The sequence below is a fragment of the Ictalurus furcatus genome, chromosome 3 (genome assembly GCF_023375685.1).
Source record: "Ictalurus furcatus strain D&B chromosome 3, Billie_1.0, whole genome shotgun sequence".
Classification (NCBI taxonomy): Eukaryota; Metazoa; Chordata; class Actinopteri; order Siluriformes; family Ictaluridae; genus Ictalurus; species Ictalurus furcatus.
In genome coordinates, this window is record NC_071257.1 from 25,931,075 (window position 1) to 25,958,881 (window position 27,807).

The window sequence follows — 27,807 nt, forward strand, 5'->3', positions numbered from 1 at the left end:
AAATACAGAAAGGATATTCAGGTTACAGAAAGAGTATAAAACAAAAGTTAATTCTAGATTTATAAAATTACAAGTAGCTGTCCCTTTAAAATGATGCAACACTGCAACACACCAAGCTCAAAGTCCAAGTTGCGTAATATTCTGCCAGCACAAAATCCGCTATCTACTGGTTTTGATGACAAATCTATCTACAAATTCTTATACAGGACTCTTAGGGACACTCAGTATCACTAATGGAGATTCCAATATATACTGTTGATGCATTTACTAATTTACCATTTAAAGGAAACCCTGCTGCAGTTTGTCTTTTAGAGAATGTAAGTCATTTAGCATTTTGCATAACAGAATAAACAAACTAGACTACAATCCATTAGGCATTAGGATTTACCATGCAATGTTTATAACATATCCAGGAACTGAAAGTGGAGCTTTATCAGAAAATAGCAGCTGAAATGAACTTGTCTGAGACGGCATTCATCACTAAACTGAAACCAACAGAAGATTTTAGTTCAGGTACTCAACTCTGCACTGAACTCAAGACTGAATGCAATTCATTTTTGCATTTAAGATTTCATATGTATAACATTTTACAGATGTGTATGAGATTGTTTTTTTTCCCCAGGTTAATCACATAATTTATGCATAACCACATCTGAGGTGTGTTTGTGTGTGTTTGTGTGTGTGTGTGTGTGTGTGAGTGAGAGAGAGAGATTATAAAGGACAAATTCTGACCTCATACTGAGAAAATAATTTTAAATGGCTAAGGGTAGTTGTTGAAGCAGACAAACATGTAACTTTTGCAAAAGAACAGCTATTACCAGCATTTTCCAGACTATATTCAAATTCAGAATACCCTTATACACAAAAATGCTTTTGTAATCTATATAATAAATGGTCTTTTACAGGAGCAAGGTTTGGCTTACGCTGGTTCACCCCTACACATGAGATCAACCTTTGTGGCCATGCGACACTAGCTTCAGCAGCAGTGCTCTTTTACAAGAAAGGTAAAAGTAGTTTATTTCTAATAGTTTAAAAATAACATGCAGTAATGATAAATTCAACTATAGAAAAGCTGTATTATTTCTCAGAAAACACCAACTCTGTGGTTACCTTTGACACTCTGAGCGGAGAGCTGCTGGTGCAGCAGCGAGGTGAATCATTAGTGATGGACTTCCCTCTCAATAAACCAGAAGTCCAGGTACAGCCACTCAAATATAGACATGCCAAAAATTACTTCGACACTTTAGGTTATTTCAACCATTATATTTGTTTCAAAAATAAATACTACACACTATGAGAACCAAGAAATAAGACCATTAGACTGACCATTAGAAATTACTTCGACACTTTAGGTTATTTCAACCATTATATTTGTTTCAAAAATAAATACTACACAATATGAGAACCAAGAAATAAGACCATTAGACTGACGCTTGATAAAACATGATATAACTTATTTCGATGAGAACAAAACAGTATTTAGACACTTGGGTCTAATCTAGGCTACTTGCATTCCTAATTGGAACATGCTCCATAATATATGTTAATTTAATGTTTATGTTAATACTGCATGTCTTTTATAAATTGCCTTAGGATCAGTACTTTAAAGTGTACTGCCAAAATAGCAATAAAAACACGTTCTAAGGAAGGGATTAGCAGTGTCTATTTGCGTAAACAAGGCAATTCTATTTGTCAGATCAGCAAAAGTTTGTTTTATAAGAAATAACAGACAGACAGTTGTATTATAAGAAATAACAAGTAAGAAAAAGTTGCAAGTATTGCACCTGAGAAGAGGAATTCCAGAAACGGGTAAAGTCCATTCAGATGAGTTCAAATGTAACCTAGATTAATCTGATGGTAGACACTGTGTGGAGAACGCCTGGAGAAGAATGCCAGCCAGACTGCACTAGGAGTACTGTAGAGCACTGAGGTTAGGGTCTATTTTACCTTAAAGCAGGGGTGTTCAAAGTCCAGCCCCATGGCCAAATGTAGTCTGCGGACAGATGTTAATTGTTCTGTGACTTTTCTGTTAGAATGTATGACAGAAGGCCCAGTAGCCAACACATTGCAATTTTTCCTTTCTTCCTGACAGTGAGATCAGTGTGCACATTAATACAGTTAGTTAAATTGCAAGAGCCTTTTTTCCTCTGAGTACATCTGCAAATTGAAAAGTTATGAACCCACCTGGAATTGGACGTGTGTCTATATTGTCTCAACGCACTGTGAAGAGGATGGTTAAAGTGGCCAAAAAATCTCCAAAGATCAAAGCTGGAGAATTGCAGAGGTTCGTCTGGAGAACTACAGAAAGTCTCCAAAACTACAATCCGAAGTCACCTCCGAAGTCCTGCCATAGCCATCCCAGTCCTCTGACTTGAACCACATAGAAAACCTGTGGGATGAACTGAAGAGGAGAGTCCACCAGCATGGACCTTGAAATGTGAAGGATCTGGAGAGATTCTATATGGAGGAATGGCCTCATATCCCTTACCAAGTATTCTCCACCCACATCAGGCATTATAGGAGAAGACTCAGAGCTGTTATCTTGGCAAAAGGAGGTAGCACAAAGTATTGACTGAACGGGTGCCAATAATTGTTGCACACCTATATTAAACAAAGACTTCTTTGTTAAAGCTGTGTTGTGTTTGCATTTGTTTGATATCCTTGAGAGCAGAGTATTTTTGTGAATTTTTTAAACAAAAGGTCAAATGGTTAAACAATAAAAAAATAAATAATTTACAGCCTTCTTTGCTAATATTTACCAAGGGTGCCAATATTAGTGGAGGAAACTGTATACATACACATACACCAATTATTGCCCGATACATCAGTGCATTCTTTTTATGTTATCTTAAACTATGCATTTATATGTTTGATTATATTTTCCATGTGTTTATATTTTACACGTAGGACAGAAAGAAATTTAATGACATTCTTAAGGTAAGTTTACCTTTTTATAACTTTTAACATAATCAGAAAACTCAGACTTGTAGTCTCGCTCAAAAGTTGTTTTTTGTTTTGAAAGTACCTGAAAAAAATCCAGTCCAGATTCCTATGGTTATTTTCCTAAAATTTCTAGGCTGCTGTGGGAGAATTGCCTATTCAAGAGGTGTGTTACTGTAAAACCACAAAGGAACTGCTAGTGCGTTTGCATGATACATGTGACAGGTACAGGAGACCATTAAACAATGAAAAGAGAACTCTAAATTACAAGTCTGTTCACCTTAATACATCGTATAATATAATCTGTTTAAATCTTGACATGAAATTATTTTGATTATGAAACTATTTGGCTAGAAAAACTGCATATTTATTCATCAACTGATGAATCATACTGATAAAGTTTGCAATATGCATGTTTGTTCTTCAAACGTAGGCTATTCTAGTTCCAAAACTGTCCATACGTCATCATTTGAAGTAGACATAATCCAGAATTTAACTTTGCTTGAAGGTCCGTGCTTACTTCCCTGAATCCGGTGAGTGAGTCTCTGCTGAAAAGTGAAGATAGTGGAAGGATTATAAGTCTCACCATCACAGTGAAAGGAGCACCAACCTCACAGCCAGGATATGACTTTTACTCCCGTAACTTTGCACCATGGGTCGGAGTCCCTGAAGATCCTGTGACAGGTAAACCCCTACCCCTCACACTACTGCTAGTAGAGAGTGACACAGGGACAAAATCCTGTCCCTGTCCACTAACTGTCCCCAGCATGCATAACATCATCCCCACAGGCTCCATATCTCATTACATAAACATGTCTTTTCTTTGCAACAGTATATAAATTAGTTTGGTTTTAAATATTGCACAAAATGCAAATTAGTCCTTATGTAATAGTTATTCAACAATTTGAGAACATTTAACATTACATAATGAAAATTTTTATAATGCTACACATTGCCAGTCTACTTTGATTTAAAAATGCCTTCTTTCTAATGGTCCCTATTTGCACTGGGTCAGAACAGCTACCTGACATTCTGACTTTTTCTTTATTTCCTGAAGGCTCTTCACATACCGTCCTCGCTGCTTACTGGTCTGAGAAACTGGGAAAGAAGAAAATGTTAGGTAATGATGCCTAAAATCTTATCTGCCTTTTAGTCTACCAAAAACTGAAACATTTTCATATACATCATCTTTATGAATAGTTCAGTTGTTTTCTGATGACTCTACCTTTATCAGTTTAATTCCCTAAAATAACAAAATATTAAGATGATGGGGACACAAACTCCACCACTATGTACAAATTATAAATTGTAAACATATCTCTATTTATATTTAGGCCCCTCAATTAAATTATATAGATTAATTCATTGAAATGTATAAGCATTTTTTCCTGGTCAAGGTCATGGTTGATCCAGAACCTATCCCAGGAACACTGGCCACAAACACCCTGTACGGAACACCAATCTATAAATCCCACCCACGTCTGTGCTCCCTTTAAAAACACATGCAGTGCATAGGGTAATGCTTAGCTATTAGGTGCTGCTGAGAGTATATCACATTAATTAATATGAATGAACCTAAGAAACAGCTAATAATAAAACCTCAATCATTCCTGATTAATAATAATAAAAATAATAATAATAATTAATCCCTGAGCAGAGGCAAATAAAATAGAAAGATACATATAACAAACCCTTTGAGAATCAAAAGAAATTTTTAATTTTGGACAGAAATTCATAATAAAGAGTTCAATTATAGCTCATTTCAGACATCCAGAGATAGAAGGCATTAAGATTTTTCTTAGGATTAATAGGGTGAAACTGACAAAACAACACTGCTCCAAATTATTCACAGCTCTGCATGCTTTGTCTTTTGTTTGTGTGGCAGCCTACCAGTGCTCCAGCCGTGGCGGTGAGCTCGAGTTGGAACTGAGAGGAGACAACAGAGTTGACATCGCTGGCCGAGCCGTGGTCCTCCTTCATGGAATCCTCAAACTCTAGAGAGATTGCTATAGAGCTCACTATGAAAACATTTCGCCATATTATATGGTACACTGCTAATCAGTAGTAATGTATAACTAATTTTGCACGCTGCCAATTTTACTGATATATTTTATTCCAGCAAGCTAATCTGGTAATTAATCATAGGAAATGTTTGTGGTGCTGTAAGAACAGGTGTTTTACAGAGTGGTCTAATAGCTTAGTCATGACAAAGTTAGAAATAAAGTACTTAAATAACTTTATTACAGGGTAAAAAACCCAAAAAAATTGCACAAGACTATTTACATACAAAATACTTGGCTCAGAATATCTGTAAAAAAAAATAAAAATAAAAGATTTTTCATCTGAATAAAAGCATGTGAAAACACTAAAATGAGGTAAGAATTACATACAACCCCCCCCAAAAAATTTTTTTTAAAAGAAAGTCAATTATTAATCATGAAGTATTACAATGTACCATCTACTTATCAGTCAGAACTCTCATTCAGGTTCAAAGAAACTTCCATGTGTATGGGTCTTTAACTCAATTAGTGTGAGGTAGTAATAAAAAGCTAAAGAGTATGTGTGTCCACTTTGTGTCACATTTTGATGCGAGGTAGTGCCTCATGAGCAGCAGGTGGCAGCTGGAAGATGTAGTCCAAGTTAAGGAGAACAAGGTTATCGGTAGGTTAAGACATGATTATCATAGGTCAAGAAACACATTTAAACAAGTAACTTCAAGGATACCTTAAAAGTGTTATTTACAATAATATACAAAGCCATTCACACTAGTTCTTCATTTAAGAATTCTGTTTACTTTTTTCTCCTGGGCTCGAAATTAGCTCCGTCCCACCTTAGGCAGATTTCAATGAGTGGTGGCATTGACAGGAGGGAAGAGGAAGGTTTGTCATTTCAATGAAACCATTCCAAAATAATTCTAAATACTACAAACTGCTACTTTAAATGGTTATTTAACCATCAGTTACAAGTCAGCCTACATAACGATGATAACTAGACCTTCTCCATTTTAACCTTACCATTTACCGGGTGGTACAGTATATATTAAAGAAGACCCTGAGTGACTAAAAAAAGCAGAGCCATGTGTAAAGGATATCATGTTCTCCTGCTGCATGTGAGTGAGAAGTTTCTCCAGTGGAGCATAGAGACGCAGCGTAGGAGCTGATCCCAGCATCAGCAGCTTATGTTTGGCTCTGGTGATGGCCACATTCAGCCTTCTCCAGTCTTTCAGCAGCTCTCCCAGCTAACACACACAAACACACACACAGAGAGAGAGAGAGAGAGAGAGAGAGAGAGAGGAGGGGGGACACATCTGACTAGAGCATTCAGCAAATGTCAATAAAAGTAATGTGGTATTGCAATGGTTTACCTACTGTGTCTGTAGCATATGGGAGATTTCCACATACAAGAACCAACACTTTGTATACTGTACACTGTAATGGGATTAGTTTTATTTTAATTTGACGACACTGAAGCTATACACTAAAATGCAATTCAAGGTATTTTAATACTACAGAAATTTGCTTCACAAACTGTCATTCATAAGTGTTTTTCTTTTCTGAAACAGGGTTTCTGTTCTCCTGTCTTCAATGTGTTGAAATTCTTATCTGTGTTAATTTGCCCAGATCCTGCAGACTAGCTTGAAAAACCTGAGTATACCTTTAATCCATTTACTATTTTTTCGATTTATTCATTTAATTTCCTTTTGCTTTTCCTGGTGGGAGCTGCATTGGTAACAGGATGAGAAGGTGAGCCCAGACTATAGACTATATCCCCAGCTACAGATCCAGCTCCTACTGGGAGATTCCCAGATGTTCCCAAGCCAACCATAAGATACATTTTCTCCAGCCAGGGGTCTCTGACACAGCTCTACCAAGAGTCGACCAGGTAACATCCTTGTAAGGTGCCCAAACGACATCAGCCACCTCCTCTCAATTCAGCAGAGCAGTGGCTCTACTTGGAGAATATTCTGGTTTTGTCCAGATCACGCAGACGACCTGGAGGGAGCATCACACTCTTCCAGTAGAGAACCATGGTCTCAGATTTTCATCCCAGCCACTTCATACTCAGCAGTGAAACGTTTGAATGTGTGTCAGAAGTTTATTTCGGATGGCCAAAAGAACATCATCTGCAAATAACGGGGACTTCCATCTCCCCACACTGGAGATTACGCATGAGAGAGAATTTTGTTGTCTCAAATATTGCAACACAAAATACTGGCGAGATGAATTTGCTTCTCTTAGGTGTATCGTATATTTACGTTGAATATTCATTATGAGCTCTAACTCCTCTTGCACATTAGAGGGCAGCAGCAGAGGTAGTAGCATACAGAGCGCAGTTTGTGAGTGGGAAACTAAGGGCCTCAAAGCATGCTTACCTAATAGTCCAAAAAGTTAAGCTAATCAGAAGGAAGCATTACGGCACATGTGACAAACACAAGGCCCGAGGGACAAACCCAGCCAGCAGACTCACTTTACTTGCCTGCATGAACTTGGCAAAAATAATACCAAAATTTACCATTATGCATTACTGCTAAAATTTTTCACACTATCCATGATTCGCAGCAGATACATAACGTAGCCATCCGAAAGGGCAGTTACTGTAAACCGGCATATATACATGCACTTGATGTTCTGCTGCAGCTTGACCGTGGTCTGAAACTCAGGTTAAAATCAATGCCTGTGTGCTGCACTTGATGCAAATCACACTCACATCTAAAACTGATTCAGAAGCAAATTGTGCTGACAGTGGTGTAACCAGAAACTAATTTTGGTGAGATACCAGAGCCCTTACTGTGTGTGAATGTAAGGCCAAATTAATCTAGTCCATACTTTTCCATCTAACATACTAACTCAGACCGTTGCCCTGCCAGTGAAGTGACTTTCCGTTTTCCCAAATTCCAGTTTCCAGGAGTCCGTCTAGGACGGTTCATACCTGCTTGCCACCTGACTGGCATTGCATCTGATTTCCACCCTTTATTTTGCAGGTGTTGAGCCTAAAAGATGGATCCAAGTCGCCATCTCGGTGTGAGCTTGTTTACTGGAGCTTATAAGCTTATAGTTTGCTTTATTTTAAAGTCACTTTGGATAAAAAGTGTCTGCAAAATTAATTAATGCAAATGTAGTGGTACATCAATGTAAAGCTTGTTTTAAATATAAAACTTCAAACCAAAATAAACTCAACAAGTGCAGAATGTACTGGACTTGCCTTCCGCCATTCATTATAAAGGAAACTGTCTTCAACTGAAATTAAAGTTAACAAGGTAATTCAAGCTCTAGTAAGTTACAGTGGAAGAGATCAAATTACTATTCATGTTTTTTTATATGACTGTTGGTCTACACCAAGTCTCTCTAAAAAGCATGCAGTAATACTCCATTACAAAATAAACTTGTCTGTACTGTAGTCTCACATACTGCCCAATACACCAAATGGGAATCACTACTTACGTTGCCCTCTGTATGGCTCCTCACAAAGGACACGATGATGACGCTCTTGTCCCGGCCCTGATACTTGTCCACTGTGTTCACCTCCACGGCTCTGAAGGATTCTTCTTCCAACAGAGTGGAGATAGCTTTGAGCTGCTGCCGGTACGGAGCTATGACCCCGATGTCACTTGCCCTGCATCCGGCCTGAAACATCAATAAAACTTCACTTCTGCTTGTGTCAAGGTTTTAGGCACCCAACACAAAAACAAAAGTTTGCCTTTATATTTATGCTATGCAGGTTAGGTGCATTGTTTACACCAGCAAAACTATAGTGAACAAGCCTTTAAACCAGACCAGTTGTCATCCACTCTCAAACCTAAATGAAGGGCTGTGTTCAAAATGGCATGTTTACAACATCAATTTAATTTTTCAAAAAAACAGTTATAGTGTGATTAGTCTTACATAAATCTTGTAGGTAACTGCTAACTAGCTTTTTGGTGGTGTTGTTTTTGTACACAGACAATTGCTGCCTGGAGTGCCTTTTGTGCTGACACCAAAAAGAAAAACCGCTCACAGAACATGCACATTATAACTACAACACTCTTACTACCAGCTTCTATATGGTTCTGCTGACTAACTATCTAGCATATCCCACAGGCCCACTAGTCTCCCCTAATTTGTTGGGGAGAAAATGTACAATATGATAAAAACTCTGTAAAACATTGAATTTTTTATGCTATCATTATCATGATTTTACCTTGGTGTACAAGAAGACTATATATGTGAATTTCCCTCTTTCTACCTTTTCCCCCAAACAACAAAAGTAAACAAGCAAATGGTGACACAGGAGGTCTCAGGAGGACATTTGTTTAACTCTTGCTAATTTTCTGACCAATGATTTGTTGTTAAGAGCATTAAAATCTTAATATTTTGCCATCTGGGGCCCATTTGCTTTTAACCCAGGGGTGTAGTATATAGCACTGCTATAGTGGTATGCAGCGTTACAAATATGCCATTTTGAACACAGCCAAGCACGTCTGATTCAGCAAATCAGGATTTCTGAAGATACTAAATAGTTGGATTAGGTATGCCAGATTATAGGCTCTGCAAGAGGAAGGCTGATGAGTGCTAAATGTCTTTTACAGTCTGACATATTAGATTTATGCTTAGAATAAATGATTTTACTATATAACCTTAAGCAGCAGGCTAACGAGAACGTGCACCAAGATGGCCTCTGTGTGATTACTGACTCCACCTTTCTCCACAGTCTCTAGGGCTGGAACCTGCAGTGACATAGTGCACACGATTAGGGAAAAGATGTCTAATGTCTCTCAAATGCCAAAAAATGAAACATTAAAAATGCTTGACTTTTAATACATCATGAGGTTATCAGAGCAACAACAAAGGAAGTCAAGTAGACCTGTGACGTGTCCAAAAAGCAAACAGATTTTTGAGGCTCGAGCGCAGCGTGGACCCAGGCAGTGTACTGAGGCTGACACACACACAGCTCACTCTCTAATGCGGCCCTGCAGGGCAGCTGTAGCTGTGCGTTGGCAGTCCGCTCCGAGCCACACTCCAGCCTGCCCTCGTACATCAGGGCATTGCTCAGGGACATAATCATGCTGCAGCACACAAAAGAAAATGCAAAGGATTTACAGCAGGATTTACAACAGCCATACAGACCGCTCAGTACACTCTCCCTGACTAATCAGAATCCTGATCAATCTTCAATGATATTTAGATTTATAAAGGAATGTTTTAGCAAAGAACACAATCATCCACTTATCTCAAATTTAGTCGATTAACAAGAATGAGCCTATCTTACTCTCACCCCTTTTTGTGTCAATAAATTCCCACACTCTTGCCTCAAAATGCATTCAGTTCTTTTCTGATGTCACCCAGACTTGCCAATGTGGTAGGACATAGTATGACTTGTAATCAAATGCTGGGTGACAGGATGATATATAATACACAAATCATGAGAAATAATGTCACAATACACTCTTCTTATCACTAGTATGGTCAGTATATTCATAACACTGACTGTCTCCAGTGAAGGAAAATTTTAATTTATGTAAGGGAAACATGACTGTGTCAAAGTCTCTTAAAATACAGTTCTGTATACTGTGTAAATTTTACTGTAATGCACAACTAATAAAACTTTATTAACATAAATATAAATAGTATAAGTATAAATATATTATGTAGAATGTTTCTTTCCAATATGGAGCTAACCATCTTGGAGAGCCAGAATCACATTTGGAGTTGGAGTAATTCTGTACTAAATTAAAAGGCATGTTGCTTGAATTTGAATCTGAAATTGTCTGTGTAATATATTACTGAAGAAAATATCACACGCAGATAATATAGTTGTGCAAAATTTTGTAATATTCCAAATATATAGCTTAACAGTGTCCTTTTAGACAAGTATATAGAAATTTGAGCATGTAATTATGGAAAATATTTGGGGTGAGATAGTCTAACTACATTATAATTACTAAATTATTTGTTAACTACATTTCATTACTACATAGTACCTTAATGCAAGACTAATTAATGTGTGATGAATTACATTTATCACAAAATTCTTTTAAATATCTGTACTGAAAATCTAATACTTAAATGATGTTGATTCATTCCACATGCAATTCAAATTTAATTAATTTCATCAAGATATGGGTTAATGTAAAAACGCACAGATATGAATACCTATGCAACATAATGTACCAAATTAAAATGTGAACTAGAAATAAAACATGTCGATGTGAGCTTTACCTAAATCTAAAAGATTTTTGTCTAATGGCAAAAAGACATGTAGTGTCCCACCTGTTCATCCTGTACTGCACATTTAGCTGAACTACAGCCTGACTGTGGTGCTCAAGGCGCTTGAACAAGCTCTCATCCATGCCCAAAGCCCTGGGGAGAATTTACAAAATATACAGTCATGTGAAAAAATAAGTACACACAGAGAATTTTTTTTTTTAAACATATTGGGACAAGCAAACATTTGATCCTCTTTGAAACAGTGCTTATTAATAAAGATGATACACTCTATTAAATTAATTGACATTTTGTAGTAATTTGCACAATTTAATTGGGAAAAAAAAACAAAACAGGTCAGTCACATGGAAAAAAGTAAGTACACCCATACATTTATCACACCTTCAAATCCATAAAATTTGAATCAGGTGTTCAAGATTGGGTGCCAGTGATTAGAACCTGCTTAGGGAGTGCAGGTGGAACCGGTCTTATTTATACCCCTCTCATATCTAGTGTCAGGTGTTCCCATTGGTATTGAGGTGTGTGGTGTCATCATGCCAAGATCTAAAGAGTTCTATAAGGCCTTCAGAAAAAAGGTTGTGTATGCCAATGAGGCTGGCAAGGGATTTAAAACGATCTCCAAATTATTTGAAGTTACATCATTCCACTGTAAGGAAAATCATCTACAAGTCACGCAGATTTCAAACGACTGATGCAAAAAGCTCAAAGAACCACAAAATTTCATCACAGGATCCGCTAGTAAGTCTTGCAACTGTTGGTGTCAAAGTGCATGCTTCTACAATCAGAAAGAGATTGCACAAATTTGATCTGCATGGGAGACGTGCCAGGAAAAAGCCTTTGCTGTCTAAAAAGAAGAGCAAGACTACAGTTTGCCAGTGAGCATATAGGCAAAGACCAGGTATTTTGGAATAAAGCACTCTGGACAGACAAATCAAAGATAGAGTTGTTTGGCCACAGTAACAGCAGACGTGTCTGGCGATGACCAAAGACAGCTTTTCAGTCAAAACACCTCATACCAACTGTGAAGCACGGTGGTGGAAATGTTATGGTTTGGGATTGTTTCGCTGCCTCAGGGACTGGACAGCTTGCATTTATTGATGCAACTATGATTCTGCATCATGTCAAACAGTGCAAAGCCTGGATTTGAATCCCATTGAAATGTTGTGGGGGGATTGGAAACGGGCAGTACACGCGAGAAAACCCTCGAACATCTTGCAACTGAAAGAATACTGCATGGAAGTGTGGTCACAAATTTCAGCAATCCGATGTCAGAGACTGGTGGACAAATATGTAAAACGCCTACAAGAAGTTATTTCTGCTAAAGGGGGCAATACTAGCTTCTGAGACCAAGGGTGTACTTACTTTTTCCACAGAATATTGCATCTATTGATATTTCTGTTGAATAAATGATTGAAAATGATTCCCTGTGGTTTTGTTCAAGCATATCAACTTCATTAATAGTCACTGTTTCAAAAGTGGTCAAATGTTTCCTACTCCAAATATGTCAACAAAGCCAACAATTTCCATGGAGTGTACTTATTTTTTCACATGACTGTAGCTGTTATTAAATGTTACATTTGCTAATATAAAATTTGCACATTTGCACTTCAATAACTGTCTAGGTTGGTTCAGCCACCAAATCAGAAAAAAGAAGGCTTCAACAGACTGTTAAGACTGCTGAGAGGATCACTGGTGCACCCCTGCCCACGCTACAGGACTTGTACATCTCCAGGGTCAGGAAGCGGAAAGAAAAAAAAAAAAAAAAAAAAATCAGACACACCCAAACCATAACCTCATTGAACTCCTCCCCCCGGTAGGCGCAATAGAGCACTCTGCACTAAAACAACTAGGCACAAAAACACTGGCTGCATTCAAAATCGTGTACTGTGACAGTACCTAAACAATCCAGATGTACTACATCTGCCATGTTGGCATTGTCATGATAAATACAATTTAAAAAGAGCTGTCACGTTGCCTTCCGCCATTTTTGATTTGGACAGCACATCCAATGCCAGTCTCATTGCCTTATGGGATAGCACAGTGTCCATTGCTTCCATACTGCAGAATATCTCCGGAAGCAGTAGGTCATCCGGGTATTTCTTGCCCACTGTTTTATGAATACTTAGAATTCAAAATCATACAACTCCTTTGGCGCACTGCTTTTCACCTGCAGTATAGTAGGGTAGTTGGGATATTCGGATGCAACCACAGTGCTTCTATCTCCCTCATGAACAGTTAATACGGACAATAATTTTATTTTTAGTGGAATTGTTGGGCAATATATTGCTGCTCCTTTGTAATCGACTGGTTCACACATGTTTTTTTGTTTTTTTTTTTACATACCTGTTGGACATATGCAACACTGTCTATACTGTGTATTTGTTATATTGTCTTTATTTACTATATCCTTTTATTCTGTTCTTTTTTCCACTTTAATACAATTCCTTATTACATGTTGTACCCCACTGTGTGTGGCACTGAATGCAAGTATCAGAAGCACCTGTAAGCCAGAAACAAATTCCTGCTGTGTGAAAACACACGTGGACAATAAAGCTGTTTGTATTCTACTCTATAAACAATTACATGCACTGTCTTTATGTGAAAATTATAAACAATACCTGGCCTCAGCATTTTGGACAATGGGAGGCAGCTGTTGGTGATCCCCTACAAGAACAAACCGCTGGGCATAGAAGAGTGGTCCTAAGCACACAGGCTGGCTGATCTGAGACGCCTCATCCACAATGCAGAAATCAAAGCGCCGTCGGCTGAAGATTGGGTGCTTCACACCCATACATGTAGTGGCTACAACAAGCTGATGAGAGAAGGATGAGAGAAGGATGAGAGCTCTGCTTTTAGGTAACACATTTACAAATAAAGTACAGCACCTCATCTCACTGACCTTCTAGAAAGGAATATTATCCTGTCCCAAACAAGTGTAAGTAAAACCGCAATCTTATTCCCCCATTTGAGTCAACTACACTCCACCTATCCTTTAAGGTTGCACATTTAGCAATATCCCAAAGGTCAGAGACGTATTGCATATTTTAATGCGTTCACAACATACAGAGTTACACAAATAAGATATTAAAGCAACTGTACTAATTTAAAACGGCACGTGTGTTAAGATGGGTATAAGTGCAACAGTTTGGCAACATGCATTAAGCAGGAAGTTGGGGAGTTTTTTTCCAGAAAAGTGAATCAATTCATCAAAATGGACGATATATTATGTTTTACTTAAAAGAGACATGAGCACATAGAGGCTTTTTCAGATTTTTTGCTGTAGCCTGCATTATGTGTACCTCTTGGTTATAGAGATCCTCCAGCTGCTCAAGGGTGTTGATTCCCTTGGTCCGATTCTGCTCCTCGGTGAAGGGCAAGATGTCACGGTGCACTTTCTGAGCTCGGCCCAGGCGCAAGAAGCCTACCTTAAACTTCTTCAGCTTCAGCAAAATGTTGTCTACTGCTGAATGAGTGTAGCTGGTCAGGAGCACACTGAAGCCACAGGCGTGCAGAATACGCACCTGAAGAACAGACAGATATGTAAAAGGTCCTGAATGTCACATCATGAGGATACTATTCTCATAAAAAAGATATAAACACAGATTTGATAGGATTTATAGATTATGCCTCTTATTCTTACCAGAGTACAAATGGTGGTAGTTTTCCCAGTGCCAGGCATTCCAACAATAAGCGTGTAGTCTTTGGACAACAGTACCTTCTTCATGGCCTGCTTTTGAGGTTTGTTGAGCCCTAAGAAACAGAATATGACATCTCAATGTCTGACAGTATAAAAACATCATCCCAATTAAAGAGCAGCTTAATCTCTCTGGCAAATCTATGGTAAAAACTAGAGCTGCAACGACTAATCGATAAAAATCGATTATGAAAATCGTTGTCAACGAATCTCATTATCGATTAGTTGGTCTGCGCGCGGCACGGGGGAGATTTACTCAATACGTTACTTCTGTTCCGACAACATGCTTCGGAGAGTAAATACTAAAGTTGTGTCGCAAATGACGTACTGTACACTTACACTATCGTCTAGTGTAATGTTTCTCAACCTGGGGTCCGCGGATCCCTGGTAGTCAGTGGTGTAATTGCAGGGGGTCCGTAGGAAAGTTTTAAAAATGTTTAAATAATATTATGTAGATTTTTTTTTGTTAAATGTATAAAAACATTCAAATGAGATGTTTTAAAATGAATCAACTTGGTTATTCGCAAATATCAGTTAGCTGAACCGACGACCGTTCATTGATGGATTTATTTTAAATTTATTTACAAATGAAATGATAATTTGCAAAAACCTATGAGTGGTAGACAAGTTCAAGCGTTGCATTGATTTATAAAATAAACAAAAGATATTTCAGAGAGTCAAATTAAATGTCACACCAACAATAATATGTAAAATTAAAATCTTGACATGTTTTGCTTCAATATTAACGTTAATATTATTAATGTTAAATATTAATTTAAAAAAAAAATAAAGCAACATATATAGAAATGACTGTTTAATATATAGCCTATAATTGTTGTGGAGTGAGGGGGTCCTTGTGGATTGTTCAAAATATGCTAGGGGTCCAAAGCTCACAAAAGGTTGAGAGCCACTGGTCTAGTGTATGACTTTTATAAAGGCAATATCGTCTCAAACGAAACACATTAGTTTTTTACTAACCTGAAAATTTGCCCCCATCTGAATTAATCGGAAAAATAATCGGCCAACTAATCGATTATGAAAATAATCTTTAGTTGCAGCCCAAGTAAAAACAGTTATAGGTGTTAATTATGGAAAAACACAGAGGTTGCTTAAAAATAGCAATAAGAACAGATTATGGACCAAGCCCAAGTCATGAAACAAGAATATAAACTAAGACACCTTTCAGAATGTTGGCTACAGTGTCCTTGGCCTCTCGGGGCAGCACACTGCTGAGGCTATCGATGAACTGAGGAGGCTTAAACTCCACAATGAGCTGCCTCAGCCTTTCACTGCCAGACAGAGCAACACAGTCAGAACCACGACTGATCAGTAGACGTCAAGCCAGGAATGCAGTTATTATCCTTAAAAATAACACAGCGGAATCAGTGTATAAGAATACAGACCTATTTGGCGAGTTCTCCATCAGCATGGAGAGGTTTCCAAGATGAGTGCTCAAGCCTCCAGCGCCCTCATCTTGATCCAGCCGGAATACCATATCTGAAGAATTCTTAGAGAGATTTCTAAAACAGTGAAAAATGGTCATTGTGTTAACAGCAAGTTTATTTTATAATGCGTTTTTTTCAAAATGAAGGTAAGAAATTCTCATAACAAATGGACAGGGGTAAATGCAGACCATAGTTCTAGGTGGGCTGGAGCATTGCCATTTAAAGCTTTATAGTTAGAGGATTGGGGAATTTAAGTAATGAGTCAAAAATTATACCAAACAGATACGAATGGTTTAATATAGACATCTGAGAGTATAATAATGAGATTTAAGCTAATCCAAGAAAAAGAAAACTGGGCAACCTAAACTAGATTGTGACTTACTTATCCAAAGAACATGTCACTTCTGTGTTTGTGATCTCGGTGACGTATCCAGCAGCTATACCGATGAACCTGGAGTCCTGGTCACTGATCACCACCCTGTCCCCGACTAGCAGTGTGATGAGTACATGCTCTCCTTGCCTGCGCTTAAAGTGGTGCACATAAACACCATCAGAGAGAGCAGTCACCCTGCCTGCCAATACCATGTTCCCAACACAGCCACCATTCTTCTCCCTGAGGGACAGCAGAGACATTTAACTGATTGGTTAGTTTAATGCAGCAGCTGTCACTTTTCTGTAGATCTTGTCTTTCAGAGTGTATTTCCAAATGTCTGTATAGTTCTACATTGGAAGAAAGTCTAAATAGTATTATAATGTTATATTATTTTCCCTCCTCTCGATTTACAAATTTATTTTTGATATATCCATAACGATTACAGTATTCCCTCGGTCTCTATGCCCACCTCTCCTGAGCAGACTGGAGCCAGATGTTGCGACGTCCTCCCTTGCTCTCCATGGTGAGTGCCTCCAAGCTGCAGAGCAGCAACCAGTGACTGAAGTACTGCAGGTGAAGCTGGTTCAGATGTTCACTCTCAAGCTGTAGGAAAGCCAGAGGATCTTCAGAAGGACATGCACCTGGAGCCTTCTCCACAGCTCTGGACACATGAATTGAATTCCAAAAAGTAAAAAAGTACATCTTTAATGACTCATAATTTTCAAGACACTAATGGTTAATAGATGCTTGTTTGAGAGCAAGTGTAGCCTAGTCAGCGAATAAGAAAGATCCAAAGAGCTAAATATGACATTTGTGAAACAAAGTTTAATTCCTATAGTGCCCTACTCAAATCCAAGGAATTAAAAAAAAACTTAGTCAGAAAGAGGACAACCAGGGATTTATATTATATATCTGTAAATGTATGTGAGCAATGCCCAACATAACATTTATAAAGTTTTATAACTTGCAATATTGATTTAGCACTTAATTAGATTTTAAAAAACTGTTAATATGTGAAATACACACCGCATTATGGGCGTGTGTAATACCTGTTATAAAGTGCACAGTTTCTTCTCTGTGGGCAGTACTTGCAGGCCTGCTGGTCAGAGATGACTTCAGGTAAACATGCCATTTGGCTTTTGCCCTCCAGCTTGATGAGACTGTTGCGAAGATGATGAACCAGAGAGTTCCTCAGTTTGATCAGCTCTGTGAAGACCAAGAGAAAAGCATCAATATCAGAATTGACATACAAAATGATGGACAGGCACATAGAGTCCTCTCTTTGTTGTAATTGGGTCTCATCTCAGTATCCCCCCCTACCCGGTACAGACAATGCTGCCATATTTTTACAAGAAGCCTTGTCATATAATCTCTGATCCCACCTTTAAACAACTCAACAATTAATTATTCTAACATTTGGTATTTGGCTTGTGTATTCTTTAGATAGTACGAACCTCTTCTGTCCATGTGGTTGCCCACTACTGGGTGTAGACTGCCAGTCTTCAAGTAGATGAGAAAACCTGCCTCGGCGTCTGTCCGTCTCTCAGTGCTCATAAGAGTATATAAGATAACCTGAAATATCCAACTTTGTTTAAAACATGAGCTTGTAAGGATTAACAGAACCAAACCAAAAACAGAGTCTGGACATACTGTACATTATTGAAAACATTTCAGAATGAATGTTATAATCAGCTGAAATTATTAAATAAATTATTAATTTATTTGTATTCATTTACTTTGATTTATGGATGTCATTCTGGCAGTTGAATACTTTCAGATATTGTATGAGCTTTGCATAATGTGTATGTGTGGGTTCATGTGACCAAATAGATGCTTTTCTGACTGATTTTCTTTTCAATCCATTGCTTAAAAAGTCAGTGATAATGTACATAGGAACATAAGCCTCGACTCAAAAAATAATAATAAAATTAAAATAAAAAAGATTGAGTTTGTAAAACACCCCTACTATTACATCTATTCTGACTAAACACATGCCTAGACAGATAAGCATGTTCAGCAAGGTTCTCCTCAGTCTTTTACCTGGCTACGATGCTCAATGGAGTTAGACTCCTTGCCTGTCTTCAGCTCCAATGGTATAATCTTGTCTACATGCTTCCTGCCTCGCCGGTGGATCCTTACCCCTGCGGTCACGTCAATTTTTCCCTTCAGACCAAACCTTGGAGACCAGATGTTCTCCTCAATGTCCACAAAATTAGTGACAGTGACGCTGCAGTCCGAGTCCTGCCGGCTCAGCGCTCCATCACTGGGGCTGAGAAAAGAAACATAACTAATGAGAATAATATTTCAAAAGCATTATTACCTAGGAAAATAATCTCCAAGGATAAAAAAGTATTGGGGAATTTTGCTTTACATTTATAGTCAATTTAAACAGCACCTGCCTGATCAAGTTGTATTAAACTTTTTCTTCTATCCTGCATCAATTTTATTAATATAAAAGGAGAGAATAACGCTCACAGTCTGAAAGTCAGCTGTTTCTGCCTGGCCTGTGGAGAGGAGTGGAGATAGACTTTGGCCCACTCAGCAATTGCAGGAAGATACTCCTCCACCTCCTGTTGCATGTCTGCTTGAGTCAGTTTCAGACTGTACCTGGTCAAAGAGCATATACATATACTGAATATGCACACAAACATATATACATATATGTAATGACAGCTCATAAGTTGCCTTTAATAATATTATATGTCTTAATGCCGCTTACATTTGTCCAAGGTAGTTTGGGCTGAGCAGGGCTTCACTGGCCAGTTTCTCTAGCTTTTCACGAGAAAAGTCTAAGGACATGGCAGCTTTTTGAAAGATGTCATGAACTATGGTCCCGTTCAGCATCTGCTTGCTTCCACCATCCAAACTCTGCAAGTAAAACAGTGAACATGTTTACAGGTATGAAATAATCTGAAAAACATTTGGCTATAATTCACCTATGAATTTGCATGTATTTAAGAAATCTGGCATTGGGAAAACTGTGGATCTGCATGAATCCATCAATAATCAGTATTCCTTCTGTATAAAAAAACACATTATCCCCTAAAGCTGCTTTGCTACTTTCCCATAAACGCACCAGAGCAAGAGGACATGTGGTTCAAATCAAACTACCTGCAGCTTTTTCATACATCAAATACCTCATGTTTTCTTACCTTAAACATCTCTCCAAGTACAGCTCGTCTCATACAGCGGACACTGTTAGCTATGCTGGTCCCTGAGATGAGCACATCAGGTAGAAGCACCAGGTAACCAAAGTTCCTATCAATCACCCAAAAACCAGAAACACACTCCCCTTCCAGATGTACAATGTCCCCTACAGCAACTGGAGTGTTCTCCCTTAAATAAGAAATAATACAAACAAAGAGTAAACCTATTAAACAACAAAGTGCAGGCGTTGAGATCACATCCCTCTTTAACTACGGTATAAAGTTCTCTACCAGCCATCCTTTAGAATGCAGGTCTCTGTAGGGTGTGATGACTTTGAGCTAGTGATGGTTAAATGCTTCTCATCGTAGCCTTGGGCTCCAGTGGTTTCTTGCACATCTAGAACCCAGTACCGGTTATGTAGTCCAGAGGCCAGTATAACGTGCTCAGGAATGCTTCCCTTCTTTCTAAAATTCAAAGAAAGATACACCATGTTTGTAAAATCTGTAAGAGCTGCTTCTGTTTTAGCAAACAAACTCAACAGTAACATTATATTAAGGTTCCCTTAAGTGTAATGATTTACTGAATTCGATTTCATTAACATGAACTTCATCTTTAAGTAACCACCAAGCTGAAGTACATCTGCATTAACTAATATTCACTATAAAAACATGTCCATATCTAAATAATGCCTTATTTAACACTTTTGCTTTGGTTACTAGCAAAAAAATTAGGGCTGAATAGTGGGTTAGCATTTAAATAAATATCCAATTTAAACATATGTTAAAAAAAACAAAACAACTTATTTTGTTAACATTACTTATGTTTGTGAAGTTTATGTAAGGAATCAAATATGATATTTGATTATATTTCTGTTATCACCCTAAAGGAAAAAAAAATAAAAAAATCACATTCAGAAATATTTTATTCCTCTTATACCAAAGCAATTTGCCAACATTAATAATGTTTTTTTATAATAAAAAACAATGTACTTTTTAATCGGTTAATAGTTTTAACAATTAACACTGCGGAAAGTAAATGAGACAATTTACTTCCTATTTATCACTTAATTTATAATCGTTATAAACAGTCATTCCCTCACCAGACGCTCCTCAAGTTAATAAGACAGTAAGTGCAGCTTTTCATTTTACCGAGAAACACAACACCCTCTGTCCTGAAGACTTTCCCTTTGCAGAAAACCTTAAGGAACAGCTTTACCTCTGACTGTTATAGTGATGACACCGAAGACTATTTCCATAAACGCTAAATAAATGTCTCCTTACAGAAAACTTCACCATATCAATAATTACACAATTTTTTAAAAATCAATTTATGTGGAATGTCCACCATACAAGTCCCTGTGTTATTACAGAAATAATAACACATTAGAACGAGCCCACTTGTTTAAACATGTGCTGTACTGTACAGCCAGAATAACTGACCAATCAGAATCAAGAATTCAACAGCACTATGGTATAAAACTTGTTACTGGTAACTAATGCAGTAAATAATATTAGGTGATGGAATTTTAATGTAATGCATTACCAACCTAAACTGAACAAATGTCAAGTTATTCAACAATATAAATGCAAACAAAAATAAGCAAATACATACTCAAGTTTGGACTTATGTTCTGGCTCTTCAAAATTTTGCTCCATTTCTTCATTAAACCAGCTGTCGTCCAATATACTGAAGTTCTCCTGAGCGGTTGTGATGGCCTTTTCGTTGTCATCAAGGTTCTTAACTTGTTTTGATTTCATCTCATTTTCACAAATGAAAACATTCTCCTTATTTTCACCACCATCACTGTTGCACACCAATGAAGTGTAGGACACCACAAGATCTGACTGAATATCATTGGAGATTTCAGCCAAGTCCCTGCTTGGCTCTGTACTGAGAGAAATGTTCTCCTTCTCATCTTCACTGCAGCTGTTTTTATGAGAAGTGACTCTTGGTAATTTTGTGAATGACCCACTGGCACCATTCCTCTTCTCTGAAGGCATATTTCCCAGTGTCTTACCAGACAGAGTTGATATTGAACTGTTCTTCTCAGTCAAAATTTTCACAGCTTTGCCAGACTTTCTCTCAATGTTCTTTGAGATGCCTTTCATTGATGCCCCATCTTTCATGTCAGCAGTTTCATGAATAATCTGAAGAAATTTGCTCAAGTCATCTCGCTCTGAGCTTGATTCGATTCCAGAATTTTTTGATATTTGCCCTGTTCTGGGGCGCTTGGCTTTCTGGTGTGTCTTCGAACCACGCATCAGCCGTTTCACTGAACCAAAATGACCAATACCATTCTCTGCTTCAAATGTGTCCCCTGATTTTGGGCTTGTCTTGTTCTCTGCCTGGAGTGACCTTCTGTATAATAGTTTGGTGTTGCAGGTGAGGCCTCGGGAACGTGGACTACGGGACACAGGGGAGCAAGGACCTTCAGAAAAGGGCTGTAATGGGCAGTGTTGCTTTTTCTCACTCTCAGGCGTCTCAGGGATGGTGAAAGGGAAGAGCGTGAACTTTGTGTCTCGTGTAACAGAGGTCTTCATAAAATTGGAGACATCTACACTCGTACACATGGCTGTACCTCTTTTGGGGGATTTTGGTTGTACCTGTGAAAATATTAGAGGGTACAAGGTAGGAATATTAAGCCATTTTCTCTTCAAGCCAATGTGTATACATGTGTTTTTAAGCTCAAGGGCTAAATATAAAGTAAATACAACACATCCCACAGTGCCCTGTAGTTGTAGATGTAGACATGTTACAAATCTTGTAACCTGTGCTTCACCACTGACTCACCAACTTGAGTGTATACTAATAATCCTTTGGCCAGTGGTTTTGATAGGTCAGGTTCCTGTTCAAATGTACATACTGTCCAAGCATAAATCAAAGAGATCAAAGAAAAATGCTTTAACCCTCTTACCCCTTAGTTCCCACAGTATTATGTCCCACAACCCTATAATCCCCATAGAAACAGCATGCCAAGCCTGAGTTCCCAGGCCAAAATTGGCCCCAAAATCAACATTTTAATTTTAACATTTTTAGGCCTTGAAACAACTTATAATAATGTATTTGTGTAATATCACTTTGAAAATGAAGCAGTTCAGTGTTTTTATTCCACTTAGAACATAATTCTTAACTAGAGAAATTACGAAAAATGCTCGCTAAAATCCTTATACTCATTTAGAAGTACCATATGAGCATCAGCGTGGTCAATGCCTTTGAATAAATGCATTTTAGTGCCAAAAGTCATCTTTCTGGTGATAATCAGACTAGCAGGTACTGTTTTCACGAATGCACAGAAATTGGTCGCATTCCCGACAACGAAAAACAGTACAGGAAGTCATTTAATTTAACTAGCCATATCTCAAACTCCCAACCATTTACAATCCATAAAGTGCTCCACGTGTGGCATGCAATCGTCTGCAGCCTGGTTTATTACTGAGGGATTAATAACTAACCTTGGAGAAAAATGCAGAAATGTCTGACTGCAGTCCACTGCTCACCTGCAACATAAAAAAAAAGGTTCACAGTTAAATAACAGGTCGTTTTCTCAGTTTATCTCCACAGCGTTTTATTCGCAGCTTGTGTAGCCTCAATCAGATGTTTAAAAACAAGCTTAACCGTTAAATCCTCAACACTCACCATCTTCTTCTTACACTTGATTTTCAGCATCGTCGACATCCTAATTTAATGATTAATTCAGAAAAGTTGAATATTAGCGCTTATACAGAACTAGCTGTCTGAACTTAGCATCAGATCGACTCCTTTTCATCCTCTACAGTTTTTATGCAATAATAATAATAATAATAATAATAATAATAATCACTCATTTGACTACGCCACGCAGTATAAAGTCGCCCAAACCGCGATGAGATGAATTGCGATCATGCGAGAGAAACTGTATTGAATCCGAATCCGAATCCAAACACAAACACACATTTACACACGCCAAGCCTTTCACATATTCGCGCCGTATACACACAAAGTGCACTTCTTCTGATGTTTTTTTCTTTTCTCCACTACGATTTAAAGGCTGAAAAGCTGTACGTCGCCCCCTAGTCTTATTTACAATATACTACACATATCTGTGTAACAAGCCATTACATACTGTAGGTCAGGCGTGCCCAAACTTTTCCAGGGCAAGGCCCCCCAAATGGCATTAACATTTGACCGAGGTCCCCCTTTTGCAAGATGTCTTTAAAACACATTAAAATACAGACTTCTGAATATATCCCCCTTTTTTACGTTGATGTTTTGTCTGTTTAGCAATTAGAAAGTTAGATATAGCAAATGTGATTTTAATATGTATTGTTACAAATAACATTTTTTATATATATATAACAAATCATGTATTTATTTATTTTTCACACCAAATTGTTGAGGCCCCCCGGGCGCCCCCTGGCGGCCCCCACTTTGAAAACCACTGTTGTAGGTTATCTAATGAGGGTAAGTAAAAAATATACCTGAACACATACATTACAGAGTGAGTGAACAAATAAAAGAAACCATTTTAATTTAGTTTTTAATGCTTTTAATTTGAAAATCACGAATATTCAATAGAATTAATTTAAAACTTTTAAAACTTTTGTTTTCCCACTTTTTTATTATCAGTACCAGTACATGTTTAATTCTTTTTAATACATAGTAATGATAATCAAATCACATAATTACACATAAAGATGGTCTATTACTTAAAAACCAAAATGAGTTGCACTCTAAGAAAATAAACACATCGGTTTTTACTGACAAATGTAGCACATCCATCCTAATAATCAGTACGTTTACATGGACAACAATAATCTGATTTTAACCCGATTAAGACAATACCCTGATTAAGAAATTAGCATGTAAACTGTGATTATTGATTACCTTAATCTGGCTAAAGTCATACTCGTAGTAAACCCAAATCGAATTAAGACATGTGGAGTATTCCTATTTTAGTCACATTATTGAAGTGCGTTATAGACATGTACACACCTTAATCACACTGTTAACATCGTGTGGAGTTTTCACCACATTTTGCAACAGGACACACACACATGGCAGTGCTCAACCGTTTGACAGCAAACAAGAGAATAGGTATATAGTATGTAAGTATGTGGTTTGGGACGCAGCCCACGGCTTCAAGCAATCGTCTATTTGCACGTACAGCATGACAAATAATTAACTGTACTTAAAGCTTTTGTAAAATTTCAAATAAAACACTCAAAACTATATACGGTACCATAACAAAGACGACCTGTATATTGATACGTGAAATTCTGGAGGGAATGTCAGATGGCGTGGCGTGGGGAAGTAATGATGTGAGCCGTTATTATAAGTCTATAATATTGAAGGGTTTTTTTGTTTTGTTTTGTTTTTTAATCAAGTGCAGTCTTTAGGCTATCCAAGTAAAAACATCCACAGCCATTTCAGCCACCCATCTGTTACCATCCACAGCAATCTCAAGGCCAGCTTCAGGCTAGCCATGTGGGAACATCCTTTGCAGCATCAACTGATTCTCCAGTTATTAGGATTTGTGATCTCCGTGTTCCCATTCTTAAGAAGAGAGAAAGTGAAAGTACACAAAAAGAGATGCCCTTGCCCCTTCACACTTCCCACACCAAGCGCTTGGGAGAGTTGCCAAATGACACACAGACACACAAAATTCAAATGACAAGCTCGCCAATTTATTCAAATTGTCTCTGTCTCAATATTGTGATTAAGCCAAAATCCTGACTGAACGATTTCATGAATGTGATTCCTATGCAAGTATGAACCTAACTGCTGTGCTACAACCATTTCTACGATCTTGGAGATAAAGGCAAGGTTTGATATTGGCCTATAGTTAGACAGCTGAGAAGGGTCAAGGTCAGGTTTTTTAATCAGTGGTTTGATAACTTCTGTTAAGGGAGGAGTTGATTATTTGTAATAGAGGTTTGATCTCGTCTGGTAATATTTGTTTATGGAAATGTGTAAGTAAGAGGAAAGAGGAAATTAATGAAATTAGTTTGGTCTATTAAATTGGAGAAAAATATTCTAATCACTCTATTGATGTGATTATATTGTTCTCTTCATAGTGAGTTATCAAACTGATGTTAGATTTATGCTGTGAAATTTCTGTCTAATACTTTCAATTGTGTCATTGTAAAAACTCAAAAGCATCACCTCTGTATATGGTTGGTATTTGTGCTTCTTTGGTGGTTTTGTTCTAGTTAACTTTGCCACTCTATTAAATATGAATCTAGGATGTTATCTTCAATTGGGGTGGAGAGAAATGCTAATCTAGCAGCAGTAAGAGCCTTTCTACAGTTAAGAAGGCTCCTTCCATACAATTTGAAATACTATCTATTTAGTTTGACACCATTTCCAAGTGATCATTTTAAGGGTGCAAGTGTGTAAAACACTTACATTTCCCATTTAAGTTTATTTCATGTCCCATAAATGGTACCACAGCTATTAGTGTGTTTTCTTTTAAATATCTTACAACAACAAATGTGGAACAGTGATCCATGCATCACAAAATAGTACTGAAACCTGAGCCTTAGCTCTAAAACATTCATGGAACTCTAGCACAGTTCATTCAGTGGAGGGTCTTCACAAGAGTAGACATGGAGGTCACAGAACAAGGACTAACATGTCCCATCTGTGTGGATGTCTTTACAAAACCCATATGTCTCCCCTGTGGACACAACTTCTGCCAGGCCTGCATCCGTATCGTTTGGAACTTGGATGATGACTCAGAGACCGGGCCACCATTCTGCCCTGAATGCCAGATATTACTTCCACCTGACCTGAAACTTGAAATCAACACAGATCTGGAGCAAAAGGTACAGCATTCCAGCACTTGTGGACATGTGAGGGAAGAGACTGCATTAATGTCTTCATCAGTTATCATGTGTGATCAGTGCATTGAGAGATCTTCAGTGGCTGTGAAAAGCTGTCTGAACTGTGATGCTTCGTTGTGCTCAGCTCACACTCTCCATCATCAGCACAGAGAACGGCTGAGAGGACACACACTTATTGAACTGACCGAAGATATGCTTTCCTATAAGTGTCAGGAACATGGAGAGGTACAGAAGCTGTTTTGCCAGGATGACCAGGCTGCCGTGTGCTCTCTCTGTGTGGTGTTCGGGACACACAAGAGTCACCGGATCATCCAGCTGCAAGAAGCCTGCTCAGATTTCAAGGTAGGAGACAATGTGTTATTATAGATATATTACATTATTATAGTTTATTATAATTTTTTTAGTGTTAAATTATCATGTGATTTGGTTGTTTTCTGTTAGGTTTGATTTTAGAGATATTTTTATTTTCTATTTAATTTTATTACTACTTGAAATTACAGGAACAGAATGAGTTATATATATATATATATATATTTATATATATATATATATATATATATATATATATATATATATATATATATATATATATATATATATGTATATATGTTTGGAGCTATTTTTTGTAGGGAAGGCACACTCTGAACGTTTGTACCACCACTTGCATAAACACTTTCCCTGAAATTTACAAACTAAAACAGATTTACAGATCACATTTAAACACCCTAGACATGTTTTGTCATCTTCTCTGGCCCTCTGAGAGTCTCTTTAGAAAGCCCTGGAGGAAAGAGAAGGAGAGCTGCTGCAGAACAGACACCTGGCTGAGTGTGCTTTACAGGACCTGCAGCAACTGGTTTCAGAGACATCTGTAAATATTCACTTAACATATAGAGATATAATAGATTATATTTGTTTTTAGTGACTAATCATTTTTTTTATTATTTTATTGTAACTTCCTGTCTTTTTATATCCTGCTTGATTCACCTACAATCAGCTTTCAAAAATATGTTTTTTTCAGGAAACATAAGGATTTTTATTGTTTCTTTTCCAGTCTTCTGCTAAAGCCTACAGAGTCAGAATAGCAGAAACATATAGCCAAATGAAAGCCCTGATTGTAAAAGATCAACAGCTGATGATGGATATTATAGATATGGAAGAATTTTACGCCAACAAGTGGTTGGCGTCT

At 37.6% G+C, this 27,807-nt stretch overlaps 3 protein-coding genes across 3 annotated transcripts in view; 1 reads left to right on the forward strand and 2 right to left on the reverse strand.

Moving 5' to 3' along the window:
- Positions 1-1,806, reverse strand: part of LOC128605887 (kynurenine 3-monooxygenase) — a 32,369-nt gene extending 30,563 nt beyond the window's left edge. The window contains exon 1 of the mRNA XM_053621718.1: positions 1,785-1,806. The gene's annotated coding sequence lies outside the window, so the exon portion shown is untranslated. The remainder of the gene's footprint in view (positions 1-1,784) is intronic.
- On the forward strand, positions 132-5,283 carry LOC128605890 (phenazine biosynthesis-like domain-containing protein 2). The gene is made up of 9 exons (XM_053621725.1): positions 132-317; positions 414-513; positions 906-1,004; positions 1,089-1,198; positions 2,908-2,937; positions 3,077-3,165; positions 3,449-3,624; positions 3,998-4,060; positions 4,826-5,283. The coding sequence occupies exons 1-9, from the start codon at positions 234-236 to the stop codon at positions 4,936-4,938; spliced, it is 864 nt and encodes a 287-aa protein (XP_053477700.1). The 5' UTR covers positions 132-233; the 3' UTR covers positions 4,939-5,283.
- On the reverse strand, positions 5,160-23,814 carry dna2 (DNA replication helicase/nuclease 2). Its single transcript, XM_053621731.1, has 23 exons — positions 23,437-23,814; positions 23,253-23,297; positions 21,412-22,403; positions 20,091-20,264; positions 19,806-19,989; positions 19,373-19,521; positions 19,129-19,260; positions 18,694-18,922; positions 18,108-18,225; positions 17,703-17,859; positions 17,123-17,314; positions 16,663-16,893; positions 16,239-16,355; positions 16,015-16,124; positions 14,782-14,891; positions 14,441-14,662; positions 13,760-13,953; positions 11,187-11,276; positions 9,781-9,982; positions 9,554-9,643; positions 8,382-8,564; positions 6,032-6,178; positions 5,160-5,570 (listed from the first exon to the last, which is right to left on the reverse strand). The coding sequence occupies exons 1-23, from the start codon at positions 23,473-23,475 to the stop codon at positions 5,517-5,519; spliced, it is 4,161 nt and encodes a 1,386-aa protein (XP_053477706.1). The 5' UTR covers positions 23,476-23,814; the 3' UTR covers positions 5,160-5,516.
- Between the last annotated feature and the right edge of the window lie 3,993 nt (positions 23,815-27,807).